General features: G+C 47.3%; 1 protein-coding gene across 5 annotated transcripts in view; it reads left to right on the forward strand.

Annotated features, from left to right (window-relative positions):
• The window catches only part of LOC117359480 (zinc finger protein 510-like), a 141,936-nt gene that overhangs the window by 90,828 nt on the left and 31,163 nt on the right, over positions 1-19,945 (forward strand). For all 5 annotated transcript variants that reach the window (XM_033942341.1, XM_033942339.1, XM_033942340.1 and 2 more), the window contains one exon: positions 7,881-7,988. In XM_033942341.1, coding sequence (XP_033798232.1) covers positions 7,881-7,988 — 108 coding nt within the window. The remainder of the gene's footprint in view (positions 1-7,880; positions 7,989-19,945) is intronic.

Consider the following 19,945-nt stretch of genomic DNA (forward strand, 5'->3'; position numbering starts at 1 on the left):
GATCTACTCGAGATTCCTTTCTTTATCATGCCCAACATTCTATTTGCCTTCTTTGCCGCTGCCGCGCATTGTGCCGACGGCTTCAGGGTCCTATCTATCAGTACACCCAGGTCCTTTTCTTGTTCACTCTTCCCCAGAGTTGCACCTGACATTGTATACTCGTATTCCTTATTTTTATTGCCTAAATGCATTACCTTGCATTTCTCCACATTGAACTTCATCTGCCATTTCTCCGCCCATGTTTCTAACCGACACAAGTCGCTCTGGAGTTCCTCTCTATCCTCCTGCGATCTGATTGCCCGGCATAGTTTTGTATCGTCTGCAAACTTGATGATCTCACTGGATGTTCCTTCCTCCAGGTCATTGATATAAATATTAAAAAGGATCGGCCCAAGTACCGAGCCCTGGGGTACACCACTAGTCACTTTCTCCCAGTCGGAGAACTTCCCATTTATGCCCACTCTCTGCTTTCGGTTTTCCAGCCATTTGCCTATCCATCTTTGTATATCTCCCTCTATGCCATGGCTTTGTAGTTTCCTGAGAAGTCTTTCGTGTGGGACTTTGTCGAACGCTTTCTGGAAGTCCAAGTATATTATGTCCACCGGCTTCCCACTATCAATCTGCTCGTTCACGGTCTCAAAAAATTGGAGTAAATTTGTCAAACATGATTTCCCTTTCCTGAATCCATGTTGACTGGGTTTCATCAAGTCGTGTGCATCCAAGTGCCGGACTATGCTATCCTTGATCAGTGCTTCAACCATCTTGCCGGGGACAGACGTAAGACTCACAGGCCTATAGTTGCCCGGTTCCCCTCTCGATCCTTTTTTGAAAATTGGCGTGACGTTCGCTATCCTCCAGTCCTCTAAATTTTTTTCACACTTCTACCTCTAACCCTCTGTTGTAGTTCCTTCCTATTTCTCCTACTGTAAACCGCGTCGAGCTCTACGAACGTGGAGATGATGCGGTATACAAATCTAAGGATTAGATTAGATATGATACAATACTAATAAAAGACCTTAAAAGGCATTCCTCTTTCCATACTGTCCTGTCTTGTTTATCACTTCCACCCCCTACAATTTTAGTACGTTAGCCGTTTAAACAAATGTCCTTGATAAATGAGACATTAAGACCCTAATAAAACATTTAAACTTGGATTAGAACCTTCAAATATCAAAGATATAAGGTTAACACTGTTTGTACAATATAATTTCAACGAAACCTCTTAATAGACAAGGTGACAATTGAAGTTGCGATATACAGACAAGACAAACTGAAGGCACATTACAAATGTACTGTTGAATAAAAGATGAGGTTCTAGGCTAAGTTCTAAGCTGCAGTCAGCTAGGTCAGGGGCAGAATGAGGGGATAGTCTGTTACCAAATATATTATGCTTCCGGAGGAGGTGATAGGCCAGAGCACTTTACAGGGGTTCAAGGAAGGTTTGGATAGGTTCCTAGAGGATAGGGGGATTGAAGGGTACAGATAGAACTAGAGGTAGGTTATAAAAGTGGGCAAAAACCACTTCACAGGTCACGGACCTGGTGGGCCACTGCGGGAGCGGACCGCTGGGCGAGATGGACCTCTGGTCTGACTCAGTGGAGGCAACTTCTTATGTTCTTAAGGGCTTGAGAAACGAGTCAGGATTTTACCCGATTCCTGAACTAGAGGTAGTCTTCAGCATAGCCCCTCTGGGAGTGAGTTGCAGAGGATGAGGGCTACTGAGAAGGCTTGCTGGTGGCTATCACATTGTGCATTTTCTTGTGACCTACATACAAATAGTAATGCTGCTTGAAGAGGACCTTAGAGGTCTCAAACGTGTGTAGAAGGCCAACTTATTCTTTAGATAAGTTGTCCTATTTAACTGAGGACCTTGAAAATCAAAGATAAGAGCTTTAAATTTGGCCTAGTAAGGTACTGCAGATGTTAAAATAATGATTGAATATTATTAAATCACAAGTGGATTGTGAAGAACTACAGGAGGATTTTGTGAGACTGGGAGATTTGCCATCTAAGTGGCAAATGAAATTTAATGCAGAGAAGAATAATGTAAGAAAGATAGGACAATTTTTCCTAACTAAAGGTACAGTGGAACCAAAAGGGTAAAGAGAAAATAAAATGATAAAAGGGAATGCAGCAATTCTCCTTTGAAAAAAGGCTAAACAGGTTAGGTCTCTTTAGCTTGGAGAAGACAGCTGAGGGATGATGATAGAAGTCTAAAATTTTGAAAAGAGAGGAATGTGTAAATAGGGAACAGTTGCTTTTGACCTCCTATGTTTATGTTTAATCAGAGATTGATATACTGCCTCTCAGGTCAGGAATCAAAGTAGTTTACAATAAAATAAAATCATTGGTCAGAGAAATAGGAACAGGGAAAGGAACTATAATTAATATAGGATAGAGGAAATGGAAAAAACACATAAGGAGGAGAACAGGAAGGTATGTCTCTGTCTGCCACGCTGCATTAATGGCTTCCAGAGACAGCTATTGAAAAAAGATAAGTTTTCAGTAGGGCTATACATTTAACGTATTTTAATAGGTTAAAAATTTTAACTTGCGTTAATCACATCAAGCTGCTCTCTTCCCTTTTTCCCCTCTCCTACCGCTGCCCAGTCTTTCCTTTTAGTTTCCCCTGTCCCCGCCACCGCGTTCTCCCCTAGTTCCGTTTCTGCAGCATTTTGTCTCCTGTCGCCAGCATTCTCTGTTATCTCATCCCCCTCCCCCTGGCAGCCCTCTGATCTTGCCTATATGCAGACTGCTCTGCTCTAGCCAGTGTCCTCTGTTTGTAATGGCCTGCCTCCTCTGATGAAACTTCCTTTTTATGCAGGTAGACTGCTAGAGAAGGAGGATTCTAGCTAGATTGGAGCAGCCTATATACATGCAAGATCAAAGAGCCACAGGGGAGGGGGATGAGATACTGGAGAACGTGGACAGCAGGAGACAAAAAGCTACTGAAGTATAGGTAAGAGAGAATACAGGAGGGGGGTAGGGGATAGCATGGGAAAAAAAGTTGCAGGAGCACACACAGAAAAATATACCAACACTGAGAAAAATATGCTGGTCAGAGGGAATGGGAAGGAGACTCAGACCAAAGCAAGGTGCCCATGGAGGGGCAGGGTGGAGGTATGAGATGAAGGAAATGGTGCCTATGGTGATGAAGGGAAGGGACTTGATGCCTATGGCGTGGAGGGGAAGGAAGATGGGAGATGGTGCTTATGGCGAGGAGGGAAAGGGAAGGGAGATGGTGCCTTTGGCAGGAGTTGAAATTAGTCACTCAGTTAGCTCTGTTCACTTCCTCTTCGTGGCTTTGTGGTGTGCTCTGGATTTGGCAATGGTCTGGTGATTCCACCTCCAAGGCTACTGTAGCTAGACTTCCCTTTAAAGGGCAGTTGTTGTTTTGGCAAGGGCCTGGATGATCTCATGAATTTGGTAGTAGATGTTGCCCTAAGACCCTGCCTGATAGCAGACCCCTGGGCTATGGACATTATTCGATCAGGCTACAAGCTGGAATTTGACCAGCTTCTTACGGATTGGTTCGTGAACTCTTCTGCGGGGTGCCCTTGCAAAGTGGTCAGAGTGCAAGTCACTGTACAAAGATTGTTGGATATTCAAGCCATAGAGCTGGTGCTGCCTGACCTCTCGGGCTCGGGCAGATACTACTTTATCATGTCAAAGAAAGGGTCCGATGATTGGTGGTGGTTGTGGCAGCTCACTTGAGGAAAATGGTGCACCGCTACTTGGACGGCTGACTAATCAGAGCCACCTTGTTTGTCGAAAGTCAGTGCATTGTGGATCAGGTGTTCCAGATACTGGAGGACCTCGGGTGGATTGTGAATTACAGAAAGAGCAGATGCTCAAGACCCAGCAGAAGAGGAGGCCGATCTTTGGGCACCGGAACCAAGCACAGGACATGCCGGAGCTGGTGCTCAGATGACGGTAAGAAGCGTCGGGGAGGTGCCCAATCGTGTCGGGGGAGGGGGGTGCCCAATCGCGTCAGAGGGGTGCCGGATCGTGGGGGGGAGGGTGCCGGATCGCAGGGGGGACCTTCGGGGGGAGCAATGCCAGTTCTCCTGGGGGGGGGAACCTATCAAAGCGAGTTTCCATTATTTCCTATGGGGAAACTCGCTTTGATAAACGAGCATTTTGGATTACGAGCATCCTCCTGGAACGGATTATGCTCGTAAATCAAGATACCACTGAACTTCCCTTTCTAGTATTTCCCCTGTGCCCATCTTCCTGCCTTCATCTCACCATTCTATGATTCCCTCCTCCTGTGTACAGTATCACTCTTCTATATTCCTAAGCCCTGCTTGTCCAGCATATTCCTTCTGCATTCTTATTCTCCCCCATGTCTTGCCATCTTCTCTGGGTCCGTAAACTCTCCCATGTCTAGCATTACCCCTCTGTGTCCATATATCACCCCAATGCAGATACAACATTCCCTTTTTGTTCCTATTCTTATGCCCCCATTCATGCCCACCATATTCCCTCTTTTTGTATTTCTCCGTGTCCAGCTTCTCTCCTCTCTTACTCCCTTACACCAATGTCTGTCTCACACGCTCTCTTTCCTTCCTCACTCCCTCCACTATGTTCAATATTTCACTCACTCTTCTTCATCCCCTTAGTTCAGCTTTTTTCTTTCCTTTTCCTTCTCTTTCTTCTCCCTGCAGGTCCTGCACCTCTCCCTCTTCCCTTGGGTCCACCACCTCTATCCCCTTCCTTCAGTGCCCAGGTGTGGAACTGGCACCTCTCCATTCTCCTCCAGCTCCACTCCACCCACCACATGGGCCCAGCACCTGTTTCCCTTTCCCCCCAATCCCCAGACTAGATCCAGCAAATGTCTTCCCTTCAGCTCCAGCTGGTCACATCCAGCAGCCAAAATAGCAAACAATGCTGGGAATTACTAGGAAAGAGATATAGAGGGGCATTTTTGATATGATGTCTAAATCAGAGTTTAGACGTTTTCGGAAGTGTGCCCAGAAATCGGGTAGAGTAAATGGCCATTTTCAAAACAGCACAATGTTTATCACTTTTTTAAAATTACCATTTCTAGATGTGTTTGTCCTTAGTGTGTTTATCTTTTTTACCATTTTCTAAAAAAAAGCATGCCCAAATGAAAAACGCACAGAACAAGCCATAGGGATATAGGAGGGGCCAGCATTTGTAGTAGATTGTCTACATAGACAAACCAGCAGAGTAGCAAGGTACCTTAGAGGGCACGGCAGTGATCTTCGCATTAAAGATCCCAGGTACATATCATAATCCCCTTATGGTGAGCCCTCCAAAACCCACTCAAAATCTTTTGGACCCAATTGCATACCACCCCAGTAGCCCCTTATGTCACCTATATGTGAGTACAAAAGGTTTTGGTAGGCTCACACTTTCCACCACAAATGTAGTTGTTAGAGTGGGATGTGGGCTGATTCCCCTTCTCTGGTGTCCACTGCAATGACCAGCAGGCTACTCCAGAGACCTGCTTGGTGCTCTTCTAGGACTGCCCAAACAATTGTGTACTTTCATTCACATCTTTGGGGTGGGAGAAAGTCAGTGACCTCTGGGCAAGTTTGGGGATCTTTGTGGCGCATATTTGTTATTAAAACAGGTCTAGCTCCAAAAACCAAAATTGTGTCTTGGATGTATTGTTAAATGTTTGATTATGGCAGAGAAACTTTCAAATCATAAGCCTACCCTAGTCCTGCCCACACTACGCCTCCAATACACCCCCACCCCCTTGAGATTTAGACAAACTACTGATCAACAGTATAGATATATGTCTAGAATATAAGTTTTGAAAATAGTGAATTGGAAGGGCTTGAAAAGAAATATTTTATCTGCCCCTTTTGCAACTTTTTGGACATTTTTCTTTTTTGAAAATGAGCCCCATAATATTCTTTGGCTTATTTTCTAATGCCTCTGTATCGCTCCATGGTGCAACCTTGCTGTGAATATTGTGTCAAAGATACCATAATAGACAACATGAAACAAATAGGAGAAAATATTTTTTTCACTCATTGAATATTTAAGCCATGGAACTTGACAGAAGGTGTAGTAACAGCAGTTAGCATATCGAGATTTTAAAAAGGTTAGGACAAGTTCCTGGTGGAAAAGTCCATAATCTGTTATCTCTGGGATGGTATTGTGACTTGGATTGACTACCGTATTTTCACATAGATAACGCGCACCTGTGTAAAACGCGCACACGGGTATAGCGCGCGAAAAACACAACTTTATGTACAGAAATTTTTATATACCGCGCACACACGTATACCGCGCATGCTGCCCAACTCTCCTTTCGCCCGCCTCGACTCTCCTCTCCCCCTTGAAGTCCTGTCCCCACCCTGAAAACCTGATGCCCCCCCCCCGACGTTCGATTCACCACCCCCCCTCGCAGGACCGCTCGCACCCCCACCCCGAACGACCGCTCGCACGCGCTCCCACCCGCACCCGCATCCACGATCGGAGCAAGAGGGAGCCCAAGCCCTCTTGCCCGGCCGACTCCCCAACTCCCCGACAATATCGGGCCAGGAGGGAGCCCAAACCCTCCTGGCCACGGCGACCCCCTACCCCCACCCCGCACTACATTACGGGCAGGAGGGATCCCAGGCCCTCCTACCCTCGATGCAAACCCCCCTCCCTCCAATGACCGCCCCCCCCCAAGAACCTCCGACCGCCCCCCCAGCCGACCCGCGACCCCCCTGGCCGACCCCCCCCACCCCCCTTCCCCGTACCTTTGGAAGTTGGCCGGACAGACGGGAGCCAAACCCGCCTGTCCGGCAGGCAGCCAACGACGGAATGAGGCCGGATTGGCCCATCCGTCCCAAAGCTCCGCCTACTGGTGGGGCCTAAGGCGCATGGGCCAATCAGAATAGGCCCTGGAGCCTTAGGTCCCACCTGGGGGCGCGGCCTGAGGCACATGGTCGGGTTGGGCCCATGTGCCTCAGGCCGCGCCCCCAGGTGGGACCTAAGGCTCCAGGGCCTATTCTGATTGGCCCACGCGCCTTAGGCCCCACCAGTAGGCGGAGCTTTGGGACGGATGGGCCAATCCGGCCTCATTCCGTCGTTGGCTGCCTGCCGGACAGGCGGGTTTGGCTCCCGTCTGTCCGGCCAACTTCCAAAGGTACGGGGAAGGGGGGTGGGGGTGTCGTGGGGGTCGGCCAGGGGGGTCGCGGGTCGGCTGGGGGGGCGGTCGGAGGTTCTTGGGGGGGGCGGTCATTGGAGGGAGGGGGGTTTGCGTCGAGGGCAGGAGGGCCTGGGATCCCTCCTGCCCGTAATGTAGTGCGGGGTGGGGGTAGGGGGTCGCCGTGGCCAGGAGGGTTTGGGCTCCCTCCTGGCCCGATATTGTCGGGGAGTTGGGGAGTCGGCCGGGCAAGAGGGCTTGGGCTCCCTCTTGCTCCGATTGTAGATGCGGGTGCGGGTGGGAGCGCGTGCGAGCGGTCGTTCGGGGTGGGGGTGCGAGCGGTCCTGATGGGGGGGGGTGAATCGGGCGTCGGGCGGGGTGGGAACTATGTAGAAAAACTTTTGTATACCGTGCTCACGCGTATAACGCGCGAGGGGTATGCGCGGTAGGTAAAAACGCGTATAACGCGCGCGTTATATGCGTGAAAATACGGTATTGTTGGAAGCAGGATACTGGGTTAGATGGACCATTGGTCTTATATTTTTTATGACTTTGATGCATTTCAGTGCATCAAAGGTGTGTCTCTGCATTGCTCAGCTACACTAGCATTACCTCTACTTCTGTAATTGAGACCCAGGCTTTTCACCTTCTGTGTTGCTCAATGTTTCCAGTTACTGTTTCCAGGTTGTAGCCTGCAGATAGCATGGCATTGCTTTGACAAACATCAAGCACATGTTCCACTTGTAATCATCTTTTCCCTTAACAGGCTTCCCTAATGTCCGACCTGACATTTTAATCCAATTTAAGCAGAATGGACTCAGGATGGAGCCCCAGGGCTGCGAGAACAGAGGCTCATGTGAGGACTTGAATGGAGGTGATGTAGTTTTGTTTACAACTGGCGATAAGCCGATCCAAATATTTCTTATTAGAAAGATGCTTCTTATTAACCAAGTACATTGAGAACAATCATTATATTCAGCACCAAGCCATTTCAACTTTGTTGATTTTATTTGTTCTAGATTCATCATTTGTGCTTTTTTCAATGTTTGTCATTAATTCCCTTTTTCTCCTTTTCCATCTCTTCCTCCATATCATTTCTCTAAGGCTGGCCTCTCTTCTCAAAAACATCTCCCCTCTTCAGTCCCTTTACATACTTTTCTTTAATTATTTCCTGTCTTATTCCCTATTATCTTTTTTTAATCCTTCCTCCTTTATTTTTTATCTTTCTTCATTCTGCACTTCTACGCTGTCCCTTTTTCTTCACTGGAACAACTTCTTTGTCTCCTCTGTGAACGATGCAATCCTGGTAGACAGAGAGGCAGACAGGAACCCAGCTGACAAAAGCAGGAGGGGGGGGGTCTCCAAAATCAGTATCAAGAGTGACAGGTGGGATTCTCTAGCAGAGGGCACTTCCTGTATGCCTCAACCAACCCAGATTACTGGATTATACTCCCTGCCAGCAGATGGAGACAGAAAAAATGGTTTTCTTACTCTATTCTAGTGGTTCTTAAACCTGTCCTTGGGGACTTTCAGCCAGTCAGGTTTTCAAGATATCCTTCATGCATATGCATGATGCAGAGGTGCATGTCTGTCATCTGTTATATGCAAATATGTCTCGTACATATTCATGAGGGATATCTTGAAAACCTGGCTGGCTGGTGGGGGTCCCTCAGGATAGGTTTAAGAACCACTTCTCTGTTCTACAATAGTAGAGAATTCAGCCATTATTTCTGTCTGTCTCCAGACATCTGAATTAATGAAGTTTAGCACAGGACAGACCTAAGGGCAAAGACCTTGTCTATGGCCCCTAAGAAGTAAGTGTTTTGAGTCCTAGGTGACAGACCTCAGGTGCTATTTCTCCCTTCCCCCTTGTGTAGGTTGTTCCTGAAATAGATGTGTAGCAGTCTTTCTATAGCAGGCACTGTACCACAATCTCCTTTTGGCTCAGTCTAGAGAGTTGCGCGGGGACAGAAATCCCACCCGTCCCCACCCGTCCCCGCCAAAGTCCCACCCGTCCCCACCCGTCCCCGTGAGGAATCCCTCCGTCCCCACCCGTCCCCGCGAGGAATCCCTCCGTCCCCACCCGTCCCCGCGAGGAATCCCTCCGTCCCCACCCGTCCCCGCGAGGAATCCCCTCCGTCCCCACCCGTCCCCGCGAGGAATCCCCTCCGTCCCCGCCCGTCCCCGCGAGGAATCCCCTACGTCCCCGCCCGTCACTATAAACTACAGAAATAGTTATTTCATTTAATTATGCTACTGAATTAAAGGCTCTGGTAGAAACCCATTTAAAAATAAGCAAAAAGACTTTATTAATTTGGAAATATTAATTGGGAAGAATACATACTTTGTAAACGGGTTTCTACCAGAGCCTCTAATGTTTATAAATTTTTATCAACACAACTAATATACTACTTTATCCTTAAGCAAAAAAAAGAATTTTTTTCCTACCTTTATTGCCTGGTTTCTGCTTTCTTCATGTTCTCATTCAATTCCTTCCATCCACTGCCTCTCTTCTCTCTGTGTCTTCCATTTGCTCTGTTACTGTGCCTCTCCCTTTCTCCCCCCTCCCAAATTGGTCTGGCACCCATCTTTTTCCCTCCGCTCCCCCCATAGTCTGGCACCTCTGTCTTCTTCCCTGCCAGCGTCTTCTTCCCATTCCCTCTTCCCCATTTCCTTTCAGTGTCCTTCTCCCCCACCATCTTTCCCATGTCCTGTCAGGCAGCATCCTTCTCCCCTCTCTGCCTTCCCCATGTCCTTTCAGCGGCCTTCTCCCCCCTCTGTCTTCCCCATGTCCTTTCAGTGGCAATCTCCACCTCTTTGTCTTCCCCAGTGCTTTCAGGGTCCTTCCCCCCCTTTCTCCCGTTTACCCCATGTCCTTTCAGCGTTCTTTTCCACCCCTTTGTCTTCCCCAGTGCTTTCAGGGTCCTTCCCCCCCCCCTTCCTCCCGTTTACCCCATGTCCTTTCAGCGTTCTCTTCCACCCCTTTGTCTTCCCCAGTGCTTTCAGCGGCCTTCTCCCCCCTTAAGCGTCTTTTCTTCTCCACTCCACCTTTCCTCCCTCCCTGCCTCCACCTTTGTGGCGCTTTTGCACCGGACCGACAACAGAACAGGCCCGGTCGGACAAATCTCCCTGTCCTGTAGCCGCGAATCTAAATTACCTTCTTACAGCAGCTGGAGTAGTGAAGCTGCTGTAAGAGGTAATTTAGATTCGCGGCTACAGGGCAGGGAGATTTGTCGGCCGGGCCTGTTGTCGGTCGATCGGGGGATCTGACCGGCTGTGCACATTCTCCGGGGCGGTCCGCCCCCTCCCCCCTCTTTCGTACGCCATTGCCTTCTTCCTACCTGCCCTGCCGCACACAGCCGACCGGAAGTCTTCCTGATGTCAGCGCTGACGTCGGAGGAAGGGAGGGCTTTGCTTAAGCCCTCCCTCCGACGTCAGCGCTGACATCGGGAAGATTTCTGTTCGGATGTGTGCTGCGACAGGGCAGGTAAGGAGAAGGAGACTACCCTCGCGGCTCGACCAACCCCGCTGCGATCCAACCCCGCAGGAACCCCGCGACCCTCGGAGGCGTCCCCACGGGATCCCCGCGACCCTAGGGGGCGTCCCCACGGGATCCCTGCGACCCTAGGGGGCGTCCCCACGGGATCCCCGTGACCCAAAGGGGGAACCCGCGGGATCCCCGCGGGTCCCGCGGGATTCCCGTCATCCCCGTTCCCGTGCAGCTCTCTAGCTCAGTCGGCTCAGACACACATGAGATGAAGTCATTTTTTTTTTTCTATCCTTCCTAAAATGTGTATAATCTATTAGGCTTGGAAGTTGATAATGGCAGCAGAAACACACTGTGTCAGATGAGATAATCGGAGTAATCAAGCAAGCAATCTCTTTCCTTTTGGGGGCAGTAATCCAGTGCGAACAGACTGTAGGAGTTCCTGAACCTTGGATTAAGCTCACTTGTGAAGGATTGTATTCAAGAAGCCTAGGAAAGAGATGCTTTGGGAAATGCTGATGTAGTGTGATATTTGGCCATTTTATAGCTGCAGAATGTGGGCAGGCAGGCAAGCAAGAGTTTCCCTCTTGCCTTTCACAGGATTTGGGTGGGAAAGGTTTAGTGATTCTTTGTTGGTGGCCCCACATCCAGTAGTGTAAAGGGGGAGGCAGTGAGGCAGACCACCCCGGGTGCTGTTTTGAGGGGGCTTTGGCACTTCTCTGCCCTCCACACCATGCTCGCATCCTCCCTTCCCTCCTCCCCGTACCTATTTAAATTTTCGCCAGCGTGAGCAAATTCTTCAGTCTGTTGCTTACATCATCCTGGCTCACCTCTGAAATCACTTCCAGGTCATGGGGCCAGGAAGTGACATCAGAGGGAAAACCAACTCTAGCCTGAGCAGCAGGCTGGAGAAGCTGCTTGTGCTAGCGAAGATTTAAAGAGGTACGGGGGAGGGAGGGCATGAGTGTGGCTTGGGGATGGGGAAAGAGTGTGAGGGGCAGAGAGGAGGGTGCACGGGGGGGCCCTCCTCCCCTCACTACATCACTGCCCACATCTAATAGGATCCTCATGAGGGTTTTCTCTTCAATTGATTTTGATGATATACCATACTTTAAAAAAACGTGATATAGCAGGGACCTGATGCCTGCTTCCCTTCTTCCTTAGTATGGTTTTCAACTTGGGTTAGCAGCCACCAGACCAGAGGCTTCCAAGATTATCCAGATAATAGGAAGAACTCCCCAGAGTGCTTTCTTTGTTTGGTGGACTTTGGATGAAATGCTAGAGGAGCAAAGGAAGCCTACTAACACAGTGTCTGAGGAGAAAATTGTTCCTCAACAGAGGAAAAGGATTTGGCAGGAGCTATTCAGCAGAGAGGAACGTCCTCTTTGATTAGATGTTTGACATGTAAACTGCAAATCAATGAAAGGATTAGAAAAACTTTTTTTTAAAAATTGTGTTAGAAAATTTAAACTGGAACATCTTTGGATGAGAGTGTGGTATAGTGGTTAGAGCTACAGCCTCAGCACCCCGAGGTTGTGGTCAAACCTGCACTGCTCCCTGTGACGGGCAAGTCACTTAATCCTCTACTGCTCCAGGTACATTAGATGAATAGATTGTGAGCCCACTGGGACAGAAAGTGCTTGACGTACATGTATGTAAACTGCTTTGACTCTGGTTGTATAACTACAAAAAGGGCAGTATAGAAGTCCCAATCCCATCTTGGAATTCTGTGGTTTTAGCTCCGCTAGAGTTCTGCAACGCAATCATGGCTGGACTGCTAGGATCGATTAAGAGAGCGCTGCAAGTGATCCAGAATTCATCTGCTCATTTGTTATAGGGATGAAATATTCAAATCATTGATATCTTCTTATCTTCCCACTAGATGGAGAGCAAAGTTTTTAAAATGTTAATGTTATATAAGGTACTACAGTAGTTAGTCCTATTGCCTTGGTCCATTCCTTTAAAAACCTTGCTATCTTTTGTAGCTTAAGAGCAGGCAGTTCTCAACCCAGTCCTCGGGACACATCTAGCCAGTCAGGTATTCAGGATACCCACAATGAATATGAATGAAATAGTGCAGGCAACTTTATCTCATGCATATTCAGTGCAATAGGTTTGTCATTCTGAACAAGCGGGTTATCTCCCCTTGGCCGCGAGCCATATGCAGAAGAAATCCACTCTGGATTTTTTTCTGTGACCCTCCTACTTCAAAAGGAGCTCAACTGCCACTTGCAGTTTTTTCCTTCTGCACGTGAACTGGAAGGAGTGCATTCTTTTAGCTTTCTGGTCTTTTTTATTTTAATTTCTTTGTTGACCCAATAGATTTGTCTGTGTACCACATTATAAGGGATACATTTGCCTATTAAAATCAACTTTTTAAGATCACTTGTTTTTTTGTATAATCATGTTTATTAAGGCGAAAGTCAGTCAAATCGAAAAGAATACAAACAATTAGCAGCAAAGCACAAACAAATACCATATCCAGCAATAATTAAGACAGCATGAACAAAACAATGGTCCACTCTGGTTACTTTCACCAATTAGCAACAAATAGAATAGAAAGAATATCCCCAACAGCTGCCCCGAAACCTGCAATCTGTCACAAGCCCAACTCCCGTTCTGGCCTTGGGCCAGATTTTTTAGTCTCGGAATTCTGCTTGCACTTAATTTCCCTTAGTACAGTCTGGAAAAATATGTTATGCCCCTTTGAGTGCATCCATCTTGAAATTGCTGGCTAAACAGGCTGAGAGGCAGTCAGAGCTGAACAGAGACAATCCCCCCCATGCAGGGCTGGGCGTGGCTCTACAGCTCAGCAGCATTTAGAGGGCTGGGAAGCTCAGTCAAGGAGGCAGCCCAGGGAAGCTCCTATGCTGGAGGAGCCTCCACAGTCCAGCAACCAGAGGATATTGAAATGCAGACACCTGATGCAGGAGAGGATTTTCAAGAGGACAGTGTGCCTGAAGCCATGGAATGGAATGTCCTGCCTGAGCTTCCTTTTCTGCATGAGTTTTGTTTTTGTATGCTGGGGGTAACTACTTGCTTCTAAGGAAGTTGTTTGACTGAGAGTTCTACTGGGATTGTATGAACCTGTTGGGACTTTTGGTAGAGAAAAGTTTATCCTTGGAAACCTGGCAGTGAATTGTTTTTTTTTTTTGTTGGTTTTTTATTTTTGCTGAAGGTTTTTTTTTTTGTTTGTTTGTTTCAAGATGACTGCCACTACATGCAAGAGCTCTGCTACAGTTAAGCAGAGGTAAGACTGATGTTACCTAGACATTTTGTTTTGTCTCCAGTAGAGCTAACGAGACCTTAAGGTTGGGGGGCAGGATTTACCTGTCATCTCTATGGAGGGATTTGTGGGTTATTGCATTTTTTTGTGCAAAGTGCCGATTTGGTAAATCCACCAACCTTGTGCTTTTTGGAGCATTGAGAGGTATGGAAATCCTCAATACCTGAGATGAAATGGTGTGGTTTTTTTTCTTTTGACTAAAGAACTGAATAATGATGATGTTGTGATTCATATTTTTGTTAGAGCTGGAAAATTAGCTGAACTTAGCTGGGGCATGAACTGAGCACTCAGGGTGTTTACCAGACCAGGCTGGTGAGAGAAATTTTGATGTTTTTGTTTTGATTGGCTGTACTCCAGAACACATTTGTGTTAACTTGAATGCCAAATAAATTTTGTTTGTTTTTGAAAGCTTACCTATTGGATGCCATTCTGACTGTTATAAACTAGGCAAGCCCACCACTACAGGGACTTCCTCCTACTTGGGGAAGCACGCCGGGGCTATAACAGTGGTGTGTGCCAGTGCTGTACCCTAAGGGACAGCCACACTACAAACCCCACCACACACACAGCAATCAGAAATCCATGCACATCAGTCACACAGTCATACATACAACCAAACATACACTAACAGCAGAATGAATAGTGGTCGCTCAACATTGGTATAATGGATACAATCCAGCAAACAGCAGTTGTACAAAAATACAGAAAGACTTAACAATGGCTCCAGAAAGCAAGTAAACAGTGAGAACAGAGTATCAAAGTGCAAGACTTGATAGTTCCCTGTGCAAAAGAGGCATCCATTCAAGGAACAAGGCGTCAGACCCTGATCACCGTAGGCTCGGGAACCTGGACAAGCAGAGGAAAACAAGAGACAAGGAGAGAACTCCAGCAAGTCCAAAGAACACAATATTGCTTCCACTGCGTCTGGTGCCTTTTAGCATATGAGTCCAGTTCAAATTGAGCTTGTTGACACATTTTGGCGATCCATTGAGAATATGATGGTGCCTGCTCGGAGGACCAAACCTGTGAAACTGCCTTTTTGCCCAACAAATAAGCATCAAATACAAACTTCTGGGCAGGGACACTCAAGCCCTGCTGCATCAGATGTTGAACATCTTCCAAAAGTAAAGCAATGACATTCCAGTCCACATCATGCTGCAATATGTTATCTACACAAGTCAGTATGTCGGACCAGAATGTCAACGCCAAACAATCAAAAAAAGAATGAAACAAGGTGCCTGTGTGCCCTTTGCATTTAATACCACTTGCTTCTAATTCTACAGTTTTGATACTAGAACAGAGCTACTACTATAACTTTTTACAGATCATGCTTCAAAATTGGATTGAGACTGTCCAATCAGCATGCGTTCGCTTTATTTCTGGCCAATCAGGAAGCTGGTCTCTTTCTCTTTCTTTCACTTTCTCTCTTTCTTTCTTTCTTTTTCCTCCTCACCCCCGGTTGCACCAAATATTCTCCCTTACCAAGAAAACTACAAACACGTTGCTGGCATGGGAGCGATTCTCTTGCACTGCCCAGACCTCCTCTATACCGTTCCTTTGCTGCGGCCCACTCAAGTAGAAACAGGAAGTTGCTTCAGAGGTGGGTGGACCACAGCAAAAGAAAAGTTCAGAGGAGGCCACTGGCAGTGCTGGAGAATCATTAGCCGCTCCCTTCCCCCCCCCCCCCCCCCCCCCGCCCCAGACCGACATCGTATTCACAAGCCCGATACTCTGGAAACAGTAGCCAACACTCTGTGCTGGTGAAGGCCCTTGAGCATCTGTGCATACTCAAGGTTTGCTGGACTTCTTCGAGAATTCCGGAAAGGGCAGGAGCCAGCAGGCCTTGAGCATGTGCAGACACTCAATTCAGAATTGATGTCGAGGGGGGGGAAGGCTTGCGGTCCAGTGACGTGCAATCAGTGCACGCGCCTGGCCCTTCCCTTCCTGGAGTTGCGGCGGGGGATAATTGCGGGTGGCAGCAGACCGGAGGGAGGAGTAATTGACAGTGGGTCGGCTTGGGGGCAGGCAGGCTTTGGCGTAGCTTCGGGGGGAAGGGAGGGAGGGAAAAGAAAGGGACAATTATTGGGTCTTAGTATGCCAAGAGTAGGCCAAAAGTCCCTGCAAAAATATGACATGGTAAAACTTGTGCTATGTGGGCCATCATAGATGATTTTTTGTTTGTTTGTTTTTGTACCCTAAGAAAGAGCATCTTTTTGTCTACAAAGTGTGTGGCACAGTGGTTAGAGCTACAGCCTCAGTACCCTGAGATTGTGGGTTCAAATCCCATGCTGCTCCTTTTGATCCTGGGCAAGTCACTTAATCCCCCATTGCCCCAGGTACATTAGATAGAGTGTGAGCCTGCCAGGGCAGAGAGTGAAAATAATTTAGTACCTGTATGTAAAACCACTTATATTATAAGTGGTATGTAAATACTACAAATAAAAAATACAATGGTTGGCATCTTTCTCCCAGACCTTCTATGGCCTTTAAAACTGCTTGATGTGGTCTAGAGGGCACCAATGTATTTCTTTTGAATTTTTTTCTGATTAAAAAAACTTTGTTTAATTTCTTTGCATGTTGTATCTATATATCATTTGGAAATTAATAAATAAAAAGACCAAGAATATTATGGTGCCTCTTGTGACGGGGCTGAGGAATTTGGTTAGCGTTCCCCCCCATCGCAGCTCCCGGCACAGGCGCAAAGCCGAGCAGTTCTATGGAGACCACTTAATACTGGCATCAAAGAAATAAAAGAAAATCAAGTAGTGGCAAAAAAATGTTTTTTATTATTAGCAGACATTGCATAGTTCCATTTACACAAATCACCTAGGCAGCCACCTAGGCCCATCTCTATTCAGTCCGCTGATAAACCCTTCTCAGAAGTTCAGCATAAACAAAAGAAGGAACCCCCCCTTCTCAAAAAAAAAAAAAAAAGTCCAAACTGCCTTCCAGCCACTCAAAGTTCAACTGCCACTTATATCTCAGTCCTTGTAGCTTTTATGCTTTAAAGTTTCTCAAGTCCAGGAATCCCTGGACAGCCTGGGTAGGCCCTAGTGGCCTCCCAGTACTGTCTCCACTCTCCTCTCTTTCTGTATGGCTTTTAACACAGCCTGCACGTTTAAAGGCAATCCAGGAAGTAATAATACCTGTCTCCCTAAATAAGGTATTTCCTCGAGTTAACTATACTGGACCTAGTACTTACCAATGGGGAAAGTATCACAGAGGTCTCGGTGGGTGAAATTTTGGCCTCCAGTGACCACAATATGATATGGTTCAATCTCATGAAAGGTTTCACGAAATCTACCTCAATGACCAAGGTTCTCAAATTCAAAGACACAAACTTCCAAGACATGGGAGACTTCGTTCACCAGGCGCTACAAAGCCAAGCAGACACTGACAGCGTGGAAGAAATGTGGTCAACTCTGAAAGCCACCATACAGGAAGCAACAACCCGCTATGTTAAATCAGTAAGCAAACGGAATAGGAACAACAAGCCACAGTGGTTCTCTACGGAGATCTCGGACATCATCAAAGAGAAGAAAAAAAGCATTCATCTCTTACAAACAATCAGGGACACAGGACTCTAGAGTAAAATATCTGGCCAAGTCAAGGGCCGTCAAAGCAGCAGTTAGGGAGGCCAAATTCCGCATGGAGGAGTCTCTAGCAAAGAACATCCAGAAAGGAGATAAATCTTTCTTTAGGTATATCAGTGACAGAAATAAGAACTCGGGAGGGATAGTACGTCTCAGAAAACCAGACGGAGACTATGTAGAAACGGACTCGGAAAAAGCCCAACTGTTAAATGAATACTTCTGCTCAGTCTTCACCCGCGAGGCGCCGGGAATCGGCCCTCAGCCACAGACAAGGGTTAAATCAGTTGACCCGTTTAGTAATTTCAAGTTTACACCCAGCAGCGTCTATTGCGAGCTGTCAAAAATCAAGGTCAACAAGGCAATGGGGCCTGACAACCTACACCCTAGGGTGCTCAGGGAGTTGGGTGATGTCCTAGCGGAACCGCTGTCCGTGCTCTTCAATCTCTCCCTTAGTACAGGTAACGTCCCGATGGACTGGAAGACAGCTAACGTCATCCCACTCCACAAGAAAGGCTCCAAGATGGAGATGGCAAATTACAGACCAGTGAGTCTCACATCGATAGTGAGCAAACTAATGGAAACCCTAATCAAACACCAATTGGATAGAATCATGGACGAGGAGAAACTACGGGATCCCCGCCAACATGGATTTACTAAGGGGAGATCCTGCCAATCCAACCTGATCAGCTTCTTTGACTGGGTGACGAGGAAGCTGGATGCTGGTGAGTCCCTAGATCCCTAGATTTCAGCAAGGCATTTGATAGCGTACCACACCGCAGGTTGCTAAGCAAGATGAGTTCTTTAGGTTTGGGCGACACATTGACAAATTGGGTTGGGAACTGGCTTGGAGGTAGGCTTCAGAGGGTGGTGGTGAATGGCACCCCCTCCGAAATGTCGGAGGTGATAAGTGGAGTGCCACAGGGCTCCGTCCTGGGCCCAATCTTGTTCAACATCTACATAAGAGACTTGACAGAAGGGCTCCGAGGAAGAATAACATTATTCGCCGATGATGCCAAGCTAAGCAATGTAATGAACAAGAGCACAACAGACAATAATTCGATGGCAGATGATATGATGCATGACCTACTTCTACTGGAGCGCTGGTCTAGGTCCTGGCAACTCAGTTTCAATGCCAAAAAATGCAAAGTCATGCACCTGGGAAGCCGAAATCCATGCAAGATTTACACCCTAAATGGCGAGATCTTGACAAAAACTGAAGCAGAAAGAGACTTAGGGGTGATTGTCAGGGATGACATGAAGTCTGCAAACCAAGTTGAGCAAGCTTCATCCAAAGCAAGGCAAATCATAGGTTGCATACGCAGGAGTTTCGTCAGCCGTAAACCTGAAGTCATTATGCCACTATATAGATCCATGGTGAGACCGCACCTGGAGTACTGTGTGCAATTTTGGAAGCCACATTACCGCAAGGATGTACTGAGACTGGAATCGGTCCAGAGAATGGCCACCAGGATGGTCTCGGGACTCAAGGAGCTCCCATACGAGGAGCGGTTAGGGAAGTTGCAGCTCTACTCACTCGAGGAACGTAGAGAGAGGGGAGATATGATCGAGACATTCAAGTACCTCACGGGTCGCATCAAAGTGGAAGAGGATATCTTCTTTTTCAAGGGTCCCGCGGCAACAAGGGGACATCAGTGGAAAATTAGGGGCGGGAAACTGCACGGTGACACTAGGAAGTTCTTCTTCACCGAAAGGGTGGTTGATCGCTGGAATAGTCTTCCACTTCAGGTTATTGAGGCCAGAAGCGTGCCAGATTTTAAGGCCAAATGGGACAAACATGTGGGATCTATCCGCAAAGATAGATAGGGAGGGTCAATGGAGTGGGCAGACTTGATGGGCCGTGGCCCTTATCTGCCGTCTATTTCTATGTTTCTATGTAACTAGCTCAGTTCTGGACAGGGGAATAAGGACCCTACACCACCCTCTTATTAATGATGGTCTTCAATTCCTCCCCGGTTCCTATAACTGTAAGGACTCTGGGCTACCTTTAAAGTTTCTTTTATGGAGCAGAGACCTGCCTTTGCCCAACCGCCACCAACATACTTTCCAGGTAGACAGATTTATGGCTGGCTTACAACTAGTCTCTCAGTCCCACAGTTATGCAAGAACCAGTCTTAAGTTCTCTAAGCATTTCTCTCATTCTCTTAAGCATCATTGGTTTGTTAGAGACTTTTAGTCATTTTCCCCACAGACTTTCATTCACACATCCATTCTTCATTCATACTCGCTTCTTCAGGGTTCCAATCCATTTCAGGGTTGCTGTACACTTCTGAATCACCCTGCCCTATCTCCATGGGCAATTCCTCCCCTTCTGAGTACAGGGATTTCCCACTGCATGAAGCAGTCTCAAAGTACTGCTGCCCAGGCTTTTCCCCAATGCCCTCTAACCTTTGTTTCCGTGCAGGGTTCCTAAGAGCTCTAGAGCAGCTTTGAATGTGTTTGCGAGG

This window comes from Geotrypetes seraphini, chromosome 4 (assembly GCF_902459505.1).
Source record: "Geotrypetes seraphini chromosome 4, aGeoSer1.1, whole genome shotgun sequence".
Lineage (NCBI taxonomy): Eukaryota > Metazoa > Chordata > Amphibia > Gymnophiona > Dermophiidae > Geotrypetes > Geotrypetes seraphini.